This window comes from Brachyistius frenatus, unplaced genomic scaffold, assembly GCF_029030835.1.
Source record: "Brachyistius frenatus isolate BFR_SWC_R1_liver_20210118 unplaced genomic scaffold, ASM2903083v1 Contig_94, whole genome shotgun sequence".
NCBI classification, from domain to species: domain Eukaryota; kingdom Metazoa; phylum Chordata; class Actinopteri; family Embiotocidae; genus Brachyistius; species Brachyistius frenatus.
In genome coordinates this window covers 543,184-560,719 of record NW_027210693.1, presented here as the reverse complement: position 1 = coordinate 560,719, position 17,536 = coordinate 543,184, and the positions used below count along the sequence as shown (strand labels likewise).

Sequence of the window (17,536 nt, the reverse complement as noted above, 5' to 3'; positions counted from 1 at the left end):
CACCAAATACAAAAACATGCTATTTTCTTCCTGTGACCTTATTGTCACTGGCAAAAGCTACAAAAGCTCAAATAAAAAAAAAAGTCGTCAGGTGTGTTTGCTCGTAATGTGACTGCACATCTTTCTTTCTTCTCCGTTTGACCAGCTGGCATGACGTTAGCTTAGCTCGCCCCCCCCCCCGAGCTCAGGTGCAGGAAGTCAGCCTGCGCTTCGCCACAAAAAAAATAAAATAAATAACAAATTCCCGCAGTCAATTACAGCTGTGCGAACTCACCGGCTCGGTACGTCACCGATTCAAGAGGGCGTCCGGTTCGTAACTTACTATCCGGGGAGCAGCTAACGTTCACCGTTTGTTTGCGATCAGCTGACCGCTCGGCTTACCTGTCACAAACGCTTCCCGCTCTTGTTGACGTCCAAGGACCGTTTTTTGGTTGTTGTTTTTTTAAACACCGATCTAAGCTTTTGTCCGTTTTTTTTTTTTTTTTGTATCGAGTGTAATTTACAAAGGCAAATACTAGAAACTGTGGTGTATCTGTGACAGTGAAGTTTACTCTACACACTCCTTTCCTCCATGTTTTCCACGTCGCCACCCCTTGCGTGATGACGACACGTCAAGTACGTCAGTGACGTAACAGAACGCTCCTTGGATTAAAAAACAAAAAAACTTATTGTACACCTAAACTTTATATTTCTAGATAGTTTATCCTAGAAGACAAAATGGTATTTAATAAGCCCCCCCCCTATTATATAAAAATGTAAAGATTTTCTTTTATTCATTAGTTAAACTCTGAGTTAGTTTTACTACAAGAAACTGGTCTCATTTAGAGTGGATAGCACAATAAACAAGTACATGGTCTGTGAATCAATAAATAATCCAGGAGAAGAAAAAACATCTTCGTAGTTATTGTAAAAATGAATGACTAAGAAATTTAATCAACCAAACAAAGTACAAACAAAATCCTCGTTTGCTGAAGTACTTTTACCGCCAAGTTGAGTTTCATACAAATGATTTCCATTAAATGTCCTTTTATTTTTCCACTGAAACATACTGTTGTAAAATATATTCTAGTAAGAACAGAAGACCGAATATGAAAAGATGTGAGTCCTGATGGGCTGATTTTAATTATTTGCATAAATTGTTGACACATTATACAATGCTGAATTTGGCTTCCAGTATAAACTTTTATTTTGTTTTGTTTTAAGGGTCTCAAATATTCAAAAGATTAAGCATAAATCTGCATTTATAAATAACAATTGCACATTAATTTTACATTACAGTTGCCCTGCTGTGAGGACTTTTGAAGAGGTGAGTACCTAATAAACCTAAACATAAAGTATTTTCACTGGCGATGTAAATAAATGTTTGAACTATGAATTTTTTACTACTTCCTTGTCAAAATTGTCACAAGCCCGCTAAAATGTTTTCTTTTCTTTGACAATCGCTACAAAAAAAAAAAAAATTAATGACAATGATCAATCTTAAACAGATTCATGATATTAACATCACATTTACATTGCTTTAAAATATGATACAGGCCAAATTATATTATACTTGAAGGTTCTCTTTATTCATTTAGTAAACTACAATCTGTTTCATTGAGACTTAGTATTCAATACATTAAATGAATGTATCAATCAGTGATTAATGAGAAAAATATATCAACAATATAAACAAAACAATGTAACAAACAATTTTAGAAGAAGACTGATAAGTTAATTCATAGTTTCTCTAGATTATATGAACGGGATATTTACACTGTTTTTGGTGCATTATTAACATTAACAGCTATCAGTCTGTCTTCTTATCTGCTGCTATAGTAGATCCGTTAGCCGTCGCCTCGCTGTTGCTTTCAGGCTGAAAGACATGAGAAAAGAAAATTATTTAAAAGAAGCTGCAATCAATAACAAACAATCATGAAAGGTAAATATGAAGAAGAAAAAAACATGAATTGTTTAAGTGATGGCTCTTCGATGACATGTTTAAATGTGATTTAATTTTAGAATAAAATGTTGTAATCCCCTGTATAAGAGAAGGGCAATAAATTACATCAAATTAGTATCAACAAGACTATTTCCATGATGCTTTTATACAGTGTATAATGGAATCACTAATACATTAAAAAACAGTGTCCTCACTATAATGGAGTTCACGAGACCCTTTTGTATGAATAACACAAAAAAACTCAACACAATATGATCATGTGTTGCAAAAATAACAATAAAAAAAATATTAAATTATCACCTACCCACACCCAAATAGATAAGTAAAAGGAAAAGCTGTTATATCGTGATTTTGTTTTTCATAACTTACCTTGCAAGTCCCGTTACTCTTTTCAGTAACTTTTTGGTCACTCGTGCCAGTTTCCTGCACGGCCTTTTTGGTCCAGAATGTATTGATGAGGGGTGAAATGAAAGGATAGAGGAACGGCTCCAGGAACCTCTTGTAGACCCACAACAGGACAGGAATCACAATGCAGGGAATGCACACCATGACTGCGGCTCAGTAAAAATAAAAACCTGCAGCAGAGAGAGAAGACGGGAGAGATTGACTGGATGTCAATACAACAATGCGTCTTTCTGTCATTCATCGCGGGGGCTGTCACTCCTATGTCTTTATATTATATTAAGTTTATATAAGGTGTAGTTTGACTGATAACTGAGAAGTTGCATATTGATGACTGAACTGACAAATAAATGTGAATTATTCTGTTATTTAAAACGCAAAACTTTGACAAACAAAAATATTCCACACCAGCTTCTCAAATACAAATGGGCTTCATGAATTGAAGCCATTTGTCTTTTTTTTTTTACTTTTAACATTTTATAAACGTACAGATTAATCATGTAATATAACACATATTCGACATCTTAATTGATTTTTTTTTTAAATAAAAATAAATAGCTGCAGCCCTGTGACGACACCAGTCAGCTGACCGACACTTCTCACCGGCAGGAGGCAGAAATAAAAGCACAACGAGGATCATATCAGCGACGTGATGTGACCAAGAACTATATTTTATTCGAGTTTATTCTTTATTAATCACGACTGTTAACGTATAAAACGCGTCACCAGCGACCAGTCAGCTGATTAAGACCTCAATTAATCGCAGAAGAAGACGCAGAAGTGAGCTCTCCTGCGCAACTTTATTCATCTCCCCCTCCCCCTCCCTTGACTACTTAACGCTTAAGAAGGCATTTTGTGTGCTTGTTAATTATTTTTTTTGTTTGTTTATTGTTGTTTTATATCATCTGTTACTGATGCTTTATTACGTCATCAAGCTACCGCTAGCTGGCTAACAAAACGGCTACGAAGAACGGACAAACCAAACATTTCGCCAGACACACGAGACCTCAGCCGAGTAATCGTTCTCACCTGTGCTGATCAAATAATAATAATACAAAAAAAAACAACCAACAATTATGGTCTCGCCACTCGCGACGTGGACAGAGAAATATCTCCTGTGTTTTTGGGAATCTCCGCCGAAACGTCCGGAAGTTGGTCACGCTAATTCTGTTTCCGTAGAAGAAGAAGAAAAGCGGAAGTTGTTCGACGCCGAGCGCGTTTTCTTCAAAACACAAACTGACTCGTTGCTGAAATACAACTCTGTAAGTGGCTGGCTCTTCATTTCACTTTATAGTTATACATTATTATTTATTTTTTATATAATTATTTTTAGTATAAAGTATGGCGGTGAAACTAGCTGCGGTTTATATTTATTGACGTTGTTTTTAAAGCTGTAAAATGACAAGTTGTGCATTTCGTGTTGGATCTGTTTCATAAACTCTTTAAAAAAAAAAAAAAAACGTGTCATTTTCGACATTTAACTGTCGCTTCGTTGCTGTGATGAGCTGAGAGCTGCTAATTTGGTGTTTTTTGGTTGTTTTTTTTGCATTTTCAAGGACCGATAACTAGTTTCTCGTAAATCTCTTATGTGTGTGTTTTTTTAATTGATTATTATTATTATTATTATTATTGCAGCCCAACGATGCCTCTGTCCACACACTCTCAGGCTGACGACGATCAGTACGTCTTAGTGGCCAGTTTGGATAACGCTCGCAATCTCTCCAACATACTGAAAGCCATCGCCTTCAAAGACCACGCCGTCTTCACGGCGACACCCAACGGCCTGAAGGTCACCGTGGAGGACTCCAAATGTCTGCAGGCCAATGCCTTCATCCAGGTGTGGGTTTTTTTTTTTATTTGTATTTATTGAGCTGACACAAAATTTTGTATAGAAAGAGAGAGAGAGAGAGAGAGAGAGAGAGAGGAAAACAACAAGTTGTACTGTTTTGTTTCAGGCGGAGATCTTCCAGGAGTTCACCATAAGGGAGGATTTGGTGGGTTTTCAGATCAACCTCACTGTTCTGCTGGACTGCCTCAATATCTTCGGTGGAAGCGCAATACCGGGTAAACAAGAAATATAAAAATGATTATAACTCTGGATCTTGGAAGTTTGAGCCACCTCAGAGATGACTTTGGCATTTTTATGACCTCCCTTCGTATGACGATACAGCGGTATCGACGGCCTTACGGATGTGCTACCGGGGGTACGGTTACCCTCTGATCCTGTTCCTGGAGGAGGGCGGTGTGGTGACTGTTTGCAAGATCAACACACAAGAACCAGAAGAACCGATTGACTTCGAGTTCTGCAGCAGCAACGTCACAAACAAGGTTCACTTCACTGTCTCGGTCCCAAAAAAAGACATCGTAATGACCAAAACAGACCACAAATTTATGTAAATCATTTTTTTTTAAGAAGCTATATGTTGACAAAAATATAACTGATTGCTGCTCGTGTGTCTCCGTCTCGTTTCACAGGTGATCCTGCTGTCGGAGAGTCTGAAGGAAGCTTTTTCTGAACTGGACATGACCAGTGAGGTGCTGCAGATCACCATGTCTCCCAGCCAGCCGTACTTCAGGTGTGCTGTCAAAAACTATACTCGTCCTACAGTACAATGTTGGCTCGAGACATTATTGCTAAAAAAAAATAAAAAAAATACCAAAGAACCATGTTTTTACAGATAATTGTTGACCTGTAGTTGATGGAAGCACACTTAAACCTTCTGAAGCCTTTATTTGTTTTAACTGTCCTGAAAAATCAGCTCCCACAGACCGTCTGCACTTCATCTATATTAATACAAAGCTAAAGTTCAGTATAGCAACTTTCTTAAAGCATTTTGTTGTAACTAAATGCAACTTTTCAGTAATTTTATGGTTATTCTCATCCACACAGGTCCCAATGAAATGAATTACAAGTTTTACAATTACTTACGGATTCCTCTTACCACCTCTCAGATGCTTTGTTCTTTGATTTCGTTCTCCTCTTCAGGTTGTCCACGTTTGGAAACTCTGGAAATGCCCACTACGATTATTCCAGAGACTCTGACATGATGGAGCTGTTCCTCTGCAACAAGACGCAAACCAACAGGTCAGCGCAGAATCTAGAACATCCGTGTTGAGAACGGTAGAGAAATAAACGTCCCTTTGGGGGATGAGGAAACACCGGAGACGGAAACACAGAAAGCGGTGGACGAAGAGCAGGAAATGTGTGGTATTTAACTCCCTACCACTTCTGCATGGATATCGTTTATTATTGTCCAAACACTACAAAGTTATGGTAGAACTGATGCAGAAAGAGACTCATAAGATAATGTAACCCAGTCAACATACAGTAGATGTCGAATATACTGTATGTCTTTATCTATAATGCCCGAACCATTCAGAACAATATCATGCTATTATCTCTCATGAAGTCGTCCTACGTGTGAGATAACTGTTTAATTACTTTATTAAATTGTGTTCCTTCCTTCCAGCTCCTAAAAGATTGTTTTTAAACCGTCACCTGACATAACTGCAATGATTGTTCCTATTTTTTTGTACCAATAACCAGAACTCGCGTACGATATTCGATATAATGGAGCGACTTGATATTAAACAAAGTGTCTCGGTGAAATGTTCCACTTTTTTGGGGTTTTGAGTCTTTGCTAAAACTGCCCGTATCGGCACAGAACGCAGACTTTTTTCCCAAACCACAACACGCCGTGGTTAAATGAAAACACGATGTGCCTCATTAGATTTCATCCTCGGGATGACGGCTGATTATATTTCAAATCACAAAGCTCTATACGACAACTACTTTTGTAATTGGACTTGTTGACAGGAGACATTTGACTTGTAGATAATCAATAACATGAACAAAGTCAAAATCATGTCAAAGTGTCTGCGATTTAAAAAAAATATATATATATATTTGAATGTCCACCACAGAAAATTGAGGATTACTCTCACTGTATCCTTCTGTATCGAGTTTCATTGTGTGCTTCCCTCCTCTGTAAACCATGACAGATACAAGATGTCCATGCTGAAGCCGTCCACCAAAGCCTTGGCTCTGTCCTCCAAAGTGTCTGTGAGGACGGACAGCAGGGGCTTCCTCTCCCTGCAGTACATGGTGAGGAACGACGACGGACAGATCTGCTTCGTGGAGTATTACTGTTGTCCCGACGAGGAGGTGGAGGAGGAGGAAGAGCGATGAAGGCCCTGTTCAGTTTAGACTTTAAATGAACAGCTTTAACTTCAGCGGAGGCCGGTTGCTTTGACTGAGCGCCGTACAGAGAAGACGAAATCAGCCAGAGGAGGTCGGAGAAATGCTGGATTTACAGGGAGCATCGTGGACACAGTGGGAAAAGGTCTAATGGAGCATCGATGTGGAAAGATAATTTCACCTACCTGATCTTTGTTCATGCATCTGTGTAGGTCAACCACCGTCACACTCACAGTTCTGAATTAACTAGAATATGGAAAGTGATTGTGCATAGTTTGAGACCCCTCGACGTGTGAGCATTACCTGTGACTTTAAGTCCACACTGTTGGTAGAGCTACTGACCTGTCGGCGTACTGTACGCATCAGCTGTAATCTGTTCTGACATGGTGATTGACAGCCTGTCAAAATAAGACATTTATACGAGACGGCACACTCATACCAGTTTTCTGTGTGTCTAGTGAAGCACGTGTTCGGTCTCCTTTCAACAGGCCTGAGTTCTCTGCACATGCGTGTTTGAATTTGTGTGCCGATGCCTTTTACAGCCGTTAGTTTGGAAAATATAACATTACACAACACTTCCTGCAAGTTGACATTGTTTTATTTCCATGACAGAAAACAACTGTGCTGAACTCAAACTCAATAAACATGTTTTTTTTTTTTTTTTATGAAATATTTACTTTTATCAAAAAGAATGGGCAAATATTGTAAAAATCAAGCTACACTCGTCATGAGGAGGAACAGAATAGATCTTATCAGTCAAGTCCACAAATGAATGCAACAGGTATATAAGATTTTCAATGGGATTTAAAAGGTCATAACATTGGGCTCCAAGCTGACTGCACTGCTGCATTAACCAGTTTCTTGAGACATCACTGAATCATGGCGGGCCGTAGGTTTCCCACTCGGCTGAATGTGGTCCATCCGGTTACCTGCGGGGCCTCTGCATCCTCTGTCTTTTGAAAGGTTTGTGTTTCTTCTTCTTCATCACTTTTGGCGCGGGCGCTTCGGTCTGGATGTGAACGGGCTTCTCCTCCGCCGGTGTCAGGAAGACGTCGGCCGTGACGTCTTTGTCCACATTCTCCTTGGCTTCCGTCCTCTTCATTTTCTGGAGCTCCTTCACCATCTGCTTCTCGCGCACTTTGGCTGCTGTCGCCAGCCGGATCTCTCGCCGGGCCTGGAGGCGTACGAAGAGACAGGCGGCAGATACAATTAAGAAATGTATAACGCATCAAGCACATAAATGATGACTCACTAACAGCACGTTGTGAAAGACTTATAGCAACATGCATTGGATTTTTTTTTTTACCATGTTAGGAGACTGGAATTCTTGGTTTTCAAAGAGCGTCGGTCCTCCAAAGCTTCCCTGAAAGATCTTTATAAGGTTGAGAACAAAGCGAGGCCCGATCTCCACGAGAGACGCATCTTCCTCAATTATCTGAACAAGGAGAGAGTGAAGTCATTACAAAAGAAAAGAACGTAAGCAAATGTTTTATTTCGGAAGCCCCCAAATGGAAGACAGAATTTCTTATCACAGCAAGTAAATATCTGATAAAAAGAAAAGAAAAAGCCCCTTTAAGTCTCGAATGTATTTAAATGTGGAAAAATTACCTGGTAGTTCCTGAACCATATCCTGTTGTCTGCGATGGTGAAAGTGAAGACGTGGTCCACAAAAGGCTGACTCTTGGGGTGGTAGCGAGGAGTGGAAAAAGTCTGGAAAAAGGAGAATTTAATGAGAACCTCCTTACATCCCAAAAAAAAAAAAAAGATTTGTTACGTTAAGACGGTCTAAACAACGATGAACTCTGTCCAAGTCATCGTGCATCAATCGGTGCAGAAGACGTCCTCTGACAGGCTGCTACAAGCAGTCGGTATTCACATCTGCACCATTTGACAGGGATCTTGTACATTGAAAACACACCTGGATGAAGAGCTCTTTCAGTAAAGCGAAGTGCGGCTCCTTGTCAAATTTCTGTGGGAAGAAACAAAAGAGTTCAATATTTTTCTTAACACTGATTTTTATCACCTTTCAGTTTGCAGATTCTCTGAAAACAAAGCAAAACTGCTCAAAACTCAGATCTTGGCCTGCAAATGTTTCAGAGTGCAAAAGACTGCAGGTTTTTTTTTAACGACTTCACGTGCCTTCTTTGGCTTTTATGTTGTGCTACTTACTGCAAATATTTGGTGTTGTGTCACACAGCTGCCCGTTCCTCACAATAATAAATAATAAACTTGTATTAATGCTACAATAAAACTGTCTTCATTTAACTTTTCAGGCGCTACTCACGGGATCGAACGAGAGCAGCGGTCGGGATCCTTTCAGGCAGTTTCCTGTCATTTTCAGTTCAGCCAGTGTGTGAACTGCAGAAGAAACGATAATATGATTTAAATTTCTCGGTGGCGAGACAAGAGACCTGCTGCATTTCAGGACGGTGGGAGAGAAGTAACTTACTGTTCTGTACCAGGAACTTGGCAGAGGGTCCATGAGGACTGTTTGAAATCCTGCAAGACGACAACATTTTTAAAATGAGTTCAGATTTGCTCTCCAACAGTAAATCAGCCTCAACGTCACATTTAGAAAATGTGAGTGCTGGAAAACTGGAAAAACCTTCTAATAAATTACTTCTCTATAGAAAATGTATCATCCTCCATCAAAAAAATCTGCAGTTTGGTCATCTCTCGCAAACACATCGTCTTTTTTGCGTTGCAATTAATAAAAAATAAAAAAAAATCATTTAAAAAAAGAAAAAGTCAGTGCTCACCACATGTAGAGGTCCTGCTTCTTCTTGGCCTCGAAAAAGAGGCATTTGTTGCAGTTTTTGATTTCACACACCTGCAAAAACACCACTGATCTTCAGCTCTGCTGTAACGTGTGAGATTTTATATTTTATAAAAGTGCATTCAGAAATCAACCAACAGACTCACCTCGTTGACGATGAACAACTTGTCCTTTCTGTCCATTTTGGTGTCTGTGCAGAGGATGTTATTGTTAGCATTTCATAATCTTAAAAGAAGGCTCAAAACATATCTCCAACTAGTTAAAGTTACTTATGCATTTAATCTATTCTTAAGCATTTTATCTGTTTCTTATGCATCTCATTTCTTTTCTATATTTTTTAAATGTCGCATTTCTTGTATGAAAAGTACAAATAACGTTTATTATTATTATTATTTTTGCACAACTAGGTTAGTTGTAGTCCAGATATTTGTGTGGAAACGACAAGTGTCCCACTGACCTGCTTTTGAATGCGGCATCATGGTCCTCAGGTCTTGCATCAAATGTCTTGTCCTGAAGTTGATTCCTCTTGAGGAGAAAATGAGAACTCTTTCCTTGTTGGTCCATTTTCCCTGTTCAACGAGAGTTTTATCGCATTAAAATAATAATAATAATAAATTAACACAAAAAAAAAAGTGGCCTCGATGTATTTTGGTGAAGTAAAGTCAGCTGAATAACAAACCGGAACACTCACCAATGAAACCGGCGGCGGGATCGTAACTTCGTGGATCGTCTCCTGGACGGTTTGAACAGCCGACTCGCGCTCATCTGCGACTATTTTTCCTTTTTTAGCCTTTTTGCCGACAGGACCCTGGTCTCCACGTTTTCTCTTGAACGCCGACATGTTTTGTACGCGGACGCAAATCTCGCGTGGACTCAGCTCAAAAGAACACACGTGCGCACACTCGAGCATCGACTGTATCGTGCCGAGCAGAGACAGAGACAGAGACCCGCCCCCCCCCCTGGTGGCGCGGAGGAAGTACTGCAGACATTGCACTGAGAGCAAATGGTCACATCTGGAGACAGAAACACAAACCCCACAACCAGAACTCAGTAAAGTGAAGATATTTCAGATGTAGTGGATTGTTTTTGTTTTGTTTTTCTGGAATATTTGACTTGAATTAGCAACTTAAATGGATATTTAGAATTACACAATGTCCTCAATATGCATATGCAACAAAGTTCAAGTCTTCCTGTCACCGATAGATATCATCATGAGCTAACTAGTTACATTAAAGGGGTAAAATAGGGGTAAAATACTATAGAATTGAAATTTATTAATGGGATTTTGGGGGATAAAGTTTGTGGTAGTTTGGACAGAAATCCAAGAAGATTTAAAAGGGTTTTTATTTTGTATTTTAGTTGACCTTTGGTTTGGTATTAGTGAAGAAACCTGAACTTGTGTGGCTTACCCTTAGAGAGACTCGCCTTAGGAGGGCTCACCCTCTGTGAACCATGTGGCTTACTCTTAGAGAGACTCGCCTTAGGAGGGCTCACCCTCTTTGAACCATGTGGCTTACCCTTAGGGAGACTCACCTTAGGAGGGCTCACCCTCTGTGAACCATGTGGCTTACTCTTAGAGAGACTCGCCTTAGGAGGGCTCACCCTCTGTGAACCATGTGGCTTACCCTTAGAGAGACTCGCCTTAGGAGGGCTCACCCTCTGTGAACCATGTGGCTTACTCTTAGAGAGACTCGCCTTAGGAGGGCTCACCCTCTGTGAACCATGTGGCTTACCCTTAGGGAGACTCACCTTAGGAGGGCTCACCCTCTGTGAACCATGTGGCTTACCCTTAGAGAGACTCACCTTAGGAGGGCTCACCCTCTGTGAACCATGTGGCTTACCCTTAGAGAGACTCGCCTTAGGAGGGCTCACCCTCTGTGAACCATGTGGCTTACCCTTAGGGAGACTCACCTTAGGAGGGCTCACCCTCTGTGAACCATGTGGCTTACTCTTAGAGAGACTCGCCTTAGGAGGGCTCACCCTCTGTGAACCATGTGGCTTACCCTTAGAGAGACTCGCCTTAGGAGGGCTCACCCTCTGTGAACCATGTGGCTTACTCTTAGAGAGACTCGCCTTAGGAGGGCTCACCCTCTGTGAACCATGTGACTTAGATTCTAGTTCACAATTAATGGTTCAGATTCCAGCTCGGCCTGTTGATGGTGATTCAACTTTTAGTGAAGTTGAAACGTTTGGAGAAATTGAATTTTTTTTTGCATACACTACACATTACAGGAAGATATTTAATATCACTGCAGACCCCCTTTGAAAACATGCATATCTACTATCCAAAGAATGTCTGCAGCAATTTTGGTCGCATTTGAATGAATATTTGTGGACGGTGGAGTTTATAGGTTGCAGTGAGCCAAAGAAGGTTTGTGGTTCGACTCCCCCGTGATCATGACTTTAATAAAAAATAAAAAAAATTAAAAAAAAATCATACTATAGCATGTTGTCCAAATTATGAAAGAAAAAAAAAAATCATACTATAGCAAGAAGTGACCTAAAAGTCATTTTTGGTTCACTTTTTTTTATTTTTCCGCACCATCGGTGCTCGGGTCCTAATAATAATAATAATAATAATAATATATTTTTATTTCGTCAAGGCTTACACTTTCCACTCCCAAACAGTAGGTGGCGGCAATGTATCTCGAAGCTAGTAGCCAAAATAACGGAAGCTCAGAAAAAAAAACAACCAAAGATCTCGCGAGATTTCGGTGGCATCAGCCTGGGGAGGCGGCACAACGCTTATTTTAGTTAATAGAAGCGTCTTAAATATATTTTAAAGAATAGAAGCTCATGATTATAATTAAACAACAGCGCATGGGTTCCGTTATGTAATGCCCAAACATCACAACAGCATCGCGACCAACCGAAGAGGCCTAATTGTTTTTGTTTTAGCATGCGGCAGCTAAAGTGCTAAACGCGTAGCCTCGCCCGAGACAACGTGGACATTCGTCCAGTTTGTCCCGAGAAGTCCACGTTTCTCTGAAGATGAAGTGTCACTATGAGATCCTGGGCGTGAAGAGAGACGCGGGAGACGATGATTTAAAGAAGGCCTATCGGAAATTAGCCTTGAAATGGCATCCAGGTAAAGTGGTGGTAGTTTCTGAGCAGGACGTCTTGTGTCACTGCTCCATCAGTCCTTTTTTTTTAATTATTAATTATTTTTTAATATATATTTATCTATCTTATCTAAATATTTGTCAGTGGTAGACAGTTAAGCTGGTTTATTGTGCCCATAAAGACGGTTATTATCACACTCAAACAGTTCAGACTGCTCCTGTTGTACGTGAACGCAGCGCAGCAGTGATGTGACGTCATTGGTTTGACTTTTTCCACAAAAAAATTAAAAAATGCTTTTATTTTATTGTATACATATTTGTAATTATTTCTTATTGTGTGCACCTTTTTTGTGTGTTTTTTTTCCTAACTGTTTATATTCTGCTGTGACGACTAAATTTTCCCCACTGTGGAATTAATAAAGTCTTATCTTATCTTAATGACCTTTATGAGCAAGTATTCCCAGTTACATCGCATTAAAAAACATTTTTTGTGTGAAAGTATCACCATCACCATCTTCCTGTCTTGTTTCTTCTTGGTTTTGCTTCTCCCATTTTTTTTTTTTTTTTTTTTTTTTTTGTGACGCCGCCGACTCTATAAAACCCCACAAAAAGTTACCTACACGACTTTTCCGTCGCGACGCTCGGTCTTAACATGTTTGTGTTTTTTCCAGATAAGAACTTGGACAACGCCGAGGAGACGGCGGAGCACTTCAAGCTGATCCAGGCGGCTTACGACGTCCTGAGTGATCCACAGGAGAGAGCCTGGTGCGTACAAATGAATATAATGTGACTCGGCGGCAGCGATAAGAAGTATTTCTCATCGACGTTTCTGCGTCTTGCTGTGCGGCAGGTACGACAACCACAGAGACGCTCTGCTGAAAGGAGGCGTGAGTGGCGACTACGAGGACGACAGCATCGACCTGCTGCAGTACTTCACGGTCACCTGCTACTCCGGCTTCGGAGATGACGAGAAGGTTCGTGTTCGCGGATAGAGTCGCTCGATATGTTACGAGATGAGGAAAATGCCAATAAAACGCTCCTCTAAAGCCGCCCGTTGTTAAGAGGAGATTGTTATCTGTCATCATGTGAAATCTTTCTTGCGGTTAATCACTGTGGTTTTGGCCACAACAGGTTTAGAGATAAATGATTTTGAAAAATTGAATTTGAAGTCCAAACACGTCATCCAACCGGTCCCGATGTTTCCTGACTCCCTCTCTGTCCTCACAGGGCTTTTACGCAGTTTACAGGAATCTTTTTGAGTCTGTTGTGAAAGAGGAGATGGAGCACAGCCGGGCGGACGAGGAGGAGGAGGAGGAGGAGTATCCGCCCTTTGGAGACTCTGAGAGTGATTACGATACAGTGAGCCGAACCCACACTTAAGAAAAGCACTACGTCTGTGAAACGTTAAGAGTGAAGCCAGGAATCTCTGGTGGTTCTTAAATCAGTCCCCGTTTCCGTACCGCAGGTGGTTCACGTGTTTTACGGCTACTGGCAGAGCTTCTGCACTCGCAAAAACTTTGCGTGGAAGGAGGAGTACGACACGAGGCAGGCCTCCAACCGCTGGGAGAAACGGGCCATGGAGAAGGAGAACAAGAAGACCCGAGACAAGGCTCGGAAGGAGCGCAACGACCTGCTGCGGCAGCTCGTGGCCTTCGTCCGCAAGCGTGACCGGCGCGTTCAGGCCCACAGGAAGCTGGTGGAGGAGCAGAACGCCGAGAAGGTGAAGAAGGTGGAGGAGCTGAGGCGGCAGCAGAAGCTCCAACAGGCCAAGTGAGTAGAGAACTTGGTGGTTGATGGGGACGGATGTGAATTTCCTGTCGACTCACACCGAACTGCACTTTCCACCCCAAAGACTGGCGGAGGAGTACAAGGAGCAGAGTTGGGTGGCCATGTCGGAGCTGGAGAAGGAGCTGCAGCAGATGGAGGCTCAGTACGGAGAGGAGTTCGGAGACGCATCGGAGAGCGAGGAGGAGGAGGAGCTGGAGAGGAACAGCGAGGAGGGAGGTGAGATTTACGCTTATTTTGTGACTGTGAGCGTCATCTTCGTCGCTACATTCATTCATGGATGTCTTCCTGTAATAATTCAATAATTTAGACCATTTAATTAATGTAAATGTTAGCTAAGTATACTAAGGAGTAATTGTGTGTGTGTGTGTTCACAGAAGCAGAGCAGCCTGATGGAGACGACCTGACGATTGATGATTTCGATGATCTCTACTGCCCAGCCTGCGACAAATCCTTCAAATCAGACAAAGCGTGAGTTTCCAACACATTCCGCCTTCCTCCAAGTCAATTTCTTAACTCAGGAATGCTGTGCAGTTTATTCATTTTTTAATTCATCTAATTTAGCTTTGCTGTGATTCTAATTAGATTATAATCCATGTTAACATCTGTGTCTTTTAAAAAAAAAAAAATTATTGTTCCTTTTACAGCTTGAAAAACCATGAAAAATCCAAAAAGCATCGGGAGATGGTGGCGTTACTACGGCAACAGCTGCAGGAAGAAGAGGAATTGCTTGTTTTGAACCAGGATGGAAAAGAGGGAGGAGAGAATAATAATGAGCAGCAGGAAGAAGAAGAGGAGGTAGAAGAGGAGGAAAAGCCAAGACAAAAGTATGTCGCACCAAGTCACGTGTGTTTCGTTCATTTCACCTGGTTGTCAGTTAAAACTCACTCATAAAATGTTTTTTTTTAGTTGTTTTTAATTGAGATATTTGTTTGCGTCTCCACAGGCTGTCTAAAAAACAAAAGAGGAAAAAGAAGCAGCAGAAAGTGGTGAGTACCGTCTTCTCTGTCTCTGTTTAGTGCATCAGGACGAAGTGAACGTTTCGTAACGGACGTCTCTCTTCATGCTCTTCCTCCAACACAGCAAAGTGTTCCAGAGGAGGAAGGCGAGGAGAAACCGACACCGGCCGCCTGCGAGGAAGATGCCCCCGAGACGTCGGCGGACCCCGCAGAGGCCGAGAGGCAGGATGACCTTCCTCCCACAGAGGTCAAGAGGTCAGTCCTGTCTTTTTTCTTCTGGCTGAGATACAGACTGGTTCTGTTTAAATGTGAGCATCAGTCAACTGTGCTGAATGTTTACACTGTTTATTTTACAAACAGTGACTGAAAACGGCATGATTGACTGGGAACCCAATTTCAAAACTGAGTGTGTTAAAGTGGATTTTATTAGATTGGTACAGAAAAAAAAAAAAAAGGAACATTAAGGAAACGGTATCAAATTTAAAGTATCGGTTCCGGTATCAAAAATTATTGAATGGTACCCGTTTTTCTAATTGAGACGCCGTCTAGCTCGATGTGTTGTTGGTCGCTGACGTCGTCTTTCTGGTGTTTGATGCTCAGGCAGGAAGCGTACGGTAGTTACTGTGTCATGAAACCAAAATGAGACCAAAGACTCTTAAAGTGCCGTCCAGAGCTGCGGGGAACTGCTATCAGGTGGTTATTTTCTGAGGATTTGTTACTTTAGATTCATTCATATTTTTTAATATGAAATCTTAATTAGTGCAGCTCCAAATTCTGAGATGGGACCCGGGATGTCTCATTTAAAACGCTGTTCTCTTATTAAACCCTTGGAGACCTGATGGGTTCCTGTTTTCAGATAAAGGAGTTTTAAATTATTTTGGCAGCACTATTTTTTAACATTCATTTAAATCTAAGATTTGAAGCAAAGGAAAGCAGCATTTTGGAAAAAAAAACATCAAAGATCTAAAAATCCTTTCATAAGCAGGATGTTACAAAATATGATTTTCTGACAGGTGCGATGAGGACGAGCAAGAAATGAGTAGTCGTAAAGAGGGGGGTTGAACAGTTAAATCCTGGAGAAAATCACGCAGGATAACATGAGAGTTTTATAATGTAGTGGTGTTTGCAGTTTGCAGTTCTGATTTGTATTTGTGCCACTTGAACTTTACCTCAGCAGCTCTGGGAAGACGAAGGGAAAGAAAGGAGGAAAAGACAAACCGAAGAACGTCAAGTCACTCACAGGAGAGCAGTGTCCCGAGGTTGGTACAGGAAATGTCATGGAAACAATATGTCCTTTTTTATTATTATTATTATTATTAATAATAAAAAATCTCATGTCTACTGATGCTTCCACTTGTCGGTATGATAACATTAGTTTTTTTTGGCCCATTTATTAAACCTATATAAAAAAAAGGAATTTATTGTAATAAAATGATTCTTCACTTGTATTATTAAATCACATATTCCCATTTTCCACCTTCAGAGGGAAGAAATTCTCCGCTGTGTTACCTGTAACAACGAGTTCTCTACGAGAAACAAGTTGTTCGACCACCTGAAGACCAGCGGCCACGCCACCGCTCTCTCCGCAAACACTCCTCACAGCTCCACGAGCAAGAGCAAAAAAGAGAAGAGGAAGAACAGATAACACGTCTTCATCTGGGCCGACGAGCCGCAAAGAGTTTGACTCCGTAGGGACGCACTAAAAACTCTGAGGAGTCTCTCAGGAGGCTGAAAAAAGCCTTTTGAACGTGGTCTGAAGTGGACTGTGCAGGCTCACTGGGAGCACATGAACTTTTAAAAAACAAAAATGACACTATAATCATTTTCAGTGAGAAAGATTGAATCTTCACCTTTCTGAGCAGTCTATCAGTAAGTTCCTCTGTAATTATGACTCTCTGCTGATAAACCAGAAAGAGTTATCAGACAGGATATTGTTTCAGGAATCATCTCTCCCTGTTTGTCATGAAGATCTCTTCGTGGTGCTAGTAATAAAAGTGATGCTGCCTGCTGGTATTTATACAACCCTGGAATAATTTGCTTTAATGCCTCCCAGGAGCTGAAAGTCTCAAGTCACGGTTTCCTCACGGATGCGGAGAGTTTTTAAACTGTTTGTACAAATCAAAGTCCGGCAGCAACAGACCTCCTCCATCGTTCCCACGATGGCATGAGGTGCATGTTACTGCTTCACGATAGTTGGCATGGTGTTTGTGTGTCCTTGTACTCTTTTTTTTTTTAATGAAGATTTATAAAAAAAAAGTGAAACACAATATCCTCGCGCAGCGTCTCCTCAAACCAAACATCCACTCTGTTTTCCTGCTGCATGTGCAGGCGGTGAGCTCGCAGGACAAACATGCTGAATCGTCACAAGTTTTGGGTGCCGACTTGAGCAGATGACGAAATCTACGACGCGGA

General features: G+C 41.0%; 5 protein-coding genes across 7 annotated transcripts in view; 2 read left to right on the top strand and 3 right to left on the bottom strand.

Annotated features, from left to right (window-relative positions):
- The window catches only part of dym (dymeclin), a 49,900-nt gene extending 49,475 nt beyond the window's left edge, over positions 1 to 425 (bottom strand). The window contains exon 1 of one of the 2 annotated variants that reach the window (XM_069710785.1): positions 382 to 425. The gene's annotated coding sequence lies outside the window, so the exon portion shown is untranslated. The other variant, XM_069710786.1, reaches the window with a different exon arrangement.
- Positions 426 to 1,099: 674 nt separating this feature from the next.
- LOC138628027 (UPF0729 protein C18orf32 homolog) lies at positions 1,100 to 3,464 on the bottom strand. Its single transcript, XM_069710756.1, has 3 exons — positions 3,374 to 3,464; positions 2,312 to 2,517; positions 1,100 to 1,855 (listed from the first exon to the last, which is right to left on the bottom strand). Exons 2-3 carry the CDS (start codon positions 2,489 to 2,491, stop codon positions 1,790 to 1,792), a joined length of 246 nt encoding a protein of 81 aa, XP_069566857.1. The 5' UTR covers positions 2,492 to 2,517; positions 3,374 to 3,464; the 3' UTR covers positions 1,100 to 1,789.
- A 36-nt stretch (positions 3,465 to 3,500) lies between these two features.
- Positions 3,501 to 7,213, top strand: rad1 (RAD1 homolog (S. pombe)). The gene is made up of 7 exons (XM_069710755.1): positions 3,501 to 3,606; positions 3,980 to 4,181; positions 4,300 to 4,408; positions 4,515 to 4,672; positions 4,820 to 4,920; positions 5,331 to 5,429; positions 6,347 to 7,213. The coding sequence occupies exons 2-7, from the start codon at positions 3,987 to 3,989 to the stop codon at positions 6,531 to 6,533; spliced, it is 849 nt and encodes a 282-aa protein (XP_069566856.1). The 5' UTR covers positions 3,501 to 3,606; positions 3,980 to 3,986; the 3' UTR covers positions 6,534 to 7,213.
- On the bottom strand, positions 7,119 to 10,181 carry bxdc2 (brix domain containing 2). Its single transcript, XM_069710754.1, has 10 exons — positions 10,010 to 10,181; positions 9,776 to 9,887; positions 9,465 to 9,508; positions 9,302 to 9,372; positions 8,992 to 9,041; positions 8,827 to 8,900; positions 8,461 to 8,511; positions 8,151 to 8,252; positions 7,849 to 7,977; positions 7,119 to 7,716 (listed from the first exon to the last, which is right to left on the bottom strand). The coding sequence occupies exons 1-10, from the start codon at positions 10,157 to 10,159 to the stop codon at positions 7,468 to 7,470; spliced, it is 1,032 nt and encodes a 343-aa protein (XP_069566855.1). The 5' UTR covers positions 10,160 to 10,181; the 3' UTR covers positions 7,119 to 7,467.
- A 1,849-nt stretch (positions 10,182 to 12,030) lies between these two features.
- On the top strand, positions 12,031 to 17,515 carry dnajc21 (DnaJ heat shock protein family (Hsp40) member C21). Of its 2 annotated transcripts, none has more exons than XM_069710743.1 (12): positions 12,031 to 12,406; positions 13,052 to 13,145; positions 13,231 to 13,354; positions 13,608 to 13,739; positions 13,846 to 14,150; positions 14,233 to 14,384; positions 14,543 to 14,636; positions 14,813 to 14,992; positions 15,112 to 15,154; positions 15,249 to 15,379; positions 16,302 to 16,383; positions 16,608 to 17,515. In XM_069710743.1, the coding sequence occupies exons 1-12, from the start codon at positions 12,310 to 12,312 to the stop codon at positions 16,767 to 16,769; spliced, it is 1,596 nt and encodes a 531-aa protein (XP_069566844.1). In that variant the 5' UTR covers positions 12,031 to 12,309; the 3' UTR covers positions 16,770 to 17,515. The 2 variants fall into 2 exon arrangements, with proteins under 2 accessions (XP_069566844.1, XP_069566843.1); XM_069710742.1 differs by having other exon boundaries at positions 16,299 to 16,383.
- Positions 17,516 to 17,536: the final 21 nt, after the last annotated feature.

What these genes read in the sequence shown, in the direction of transcription:
- bxdc2 (XM_069710754.1), bottom strand. Translation starts at nt 10,159, where the DNA reads ATGTCGGCGTTCAAGAGAAAACGTGGAGACCAGGGTCCTGTCGGCAAA. An exon ending in GATGCCGCATTCAAAAGCAG is followed by an intron (nt 9,509 to 9,775) that starts GTCAGTGGGACA and finishes TCCTCTGCACAG; the next exon opens with ACACCAAAATGGACAGAAAG. An exon ending in AATTCCAGTCTCCTAACATG is followed by an intron (nt 7,717 to 7,848) that starts GTAAAAAAAAAA and finishes GTACGCCTCCAG; the next exon opens with GCCCGGCGAGAGATCCGGCT.
- rad1 (XM_069710755.1), top strand. Translation starts at nt 3,987, where the DNA reads ATGCCTCTGTCCACACACTCTCAGGCTGACGACGATCAGTACGTCTTA. An exon ending in AGGCCAATGCCTTCATCCAG is followed by an intron (nt 4,182 to 4,299) that starts GTGTGGGTTTTT and finishes GTTTTGTTTCAG; the next exon opens with GCGGAGATCTTCCAGGAGTT. An exon ending in CCCAGCCAGCCGTACTTCAG is followed by an intron (nt 4,921 to 5,330) that starts GTGTGCTGTCAA and finishes TCTCCTCTTCAG; the next exon opens with GTTGTCCACGTTTGGAAACT.
- LOC138628027 (XM_069710756.1), bottom strand. Translation starts at nt 2,491, where the DNA reads ATGGTGTGCATTCCCTGCATTGTGATTCCTGTCCTGTTGTGGGTCTAC. An exon ending in AGAGTAACGGGACTTGCAAG is followed by an intron (nt 1,856 to 2,311) that starts GTAAGTTATGAA and finishes CATGTCTTTCAG; the next exon opens with CCTGAAAGCAACAGCGAGGC.
- dnajc21 (XM_069710742.1), top strand. Translation starts at nt 12,310, where the DNA reads ATGAAGTGTCACTATGAGATCCTGGGCGTGAAGAGAGACGCGGGAGAC. An exon ending in GAGGAAAAGCCAAGACAAAA is followed by an intron (nt 14,993 to 15,111) that starts GTATGTCGCACC and finishes GCGTCTCCACAG; the next exon opens with GCTGTCTAAAAAACAAAAGA. An exon ending in AAAAGAAGCAGCAGAAAGTG is followed by an intron (nt 15,155 to 15,248) that starts GTGAGTACCGTC and finishes CCTCCAACACAG; the next exon opens with CAAAGTGTTCCAGAGGAGGA.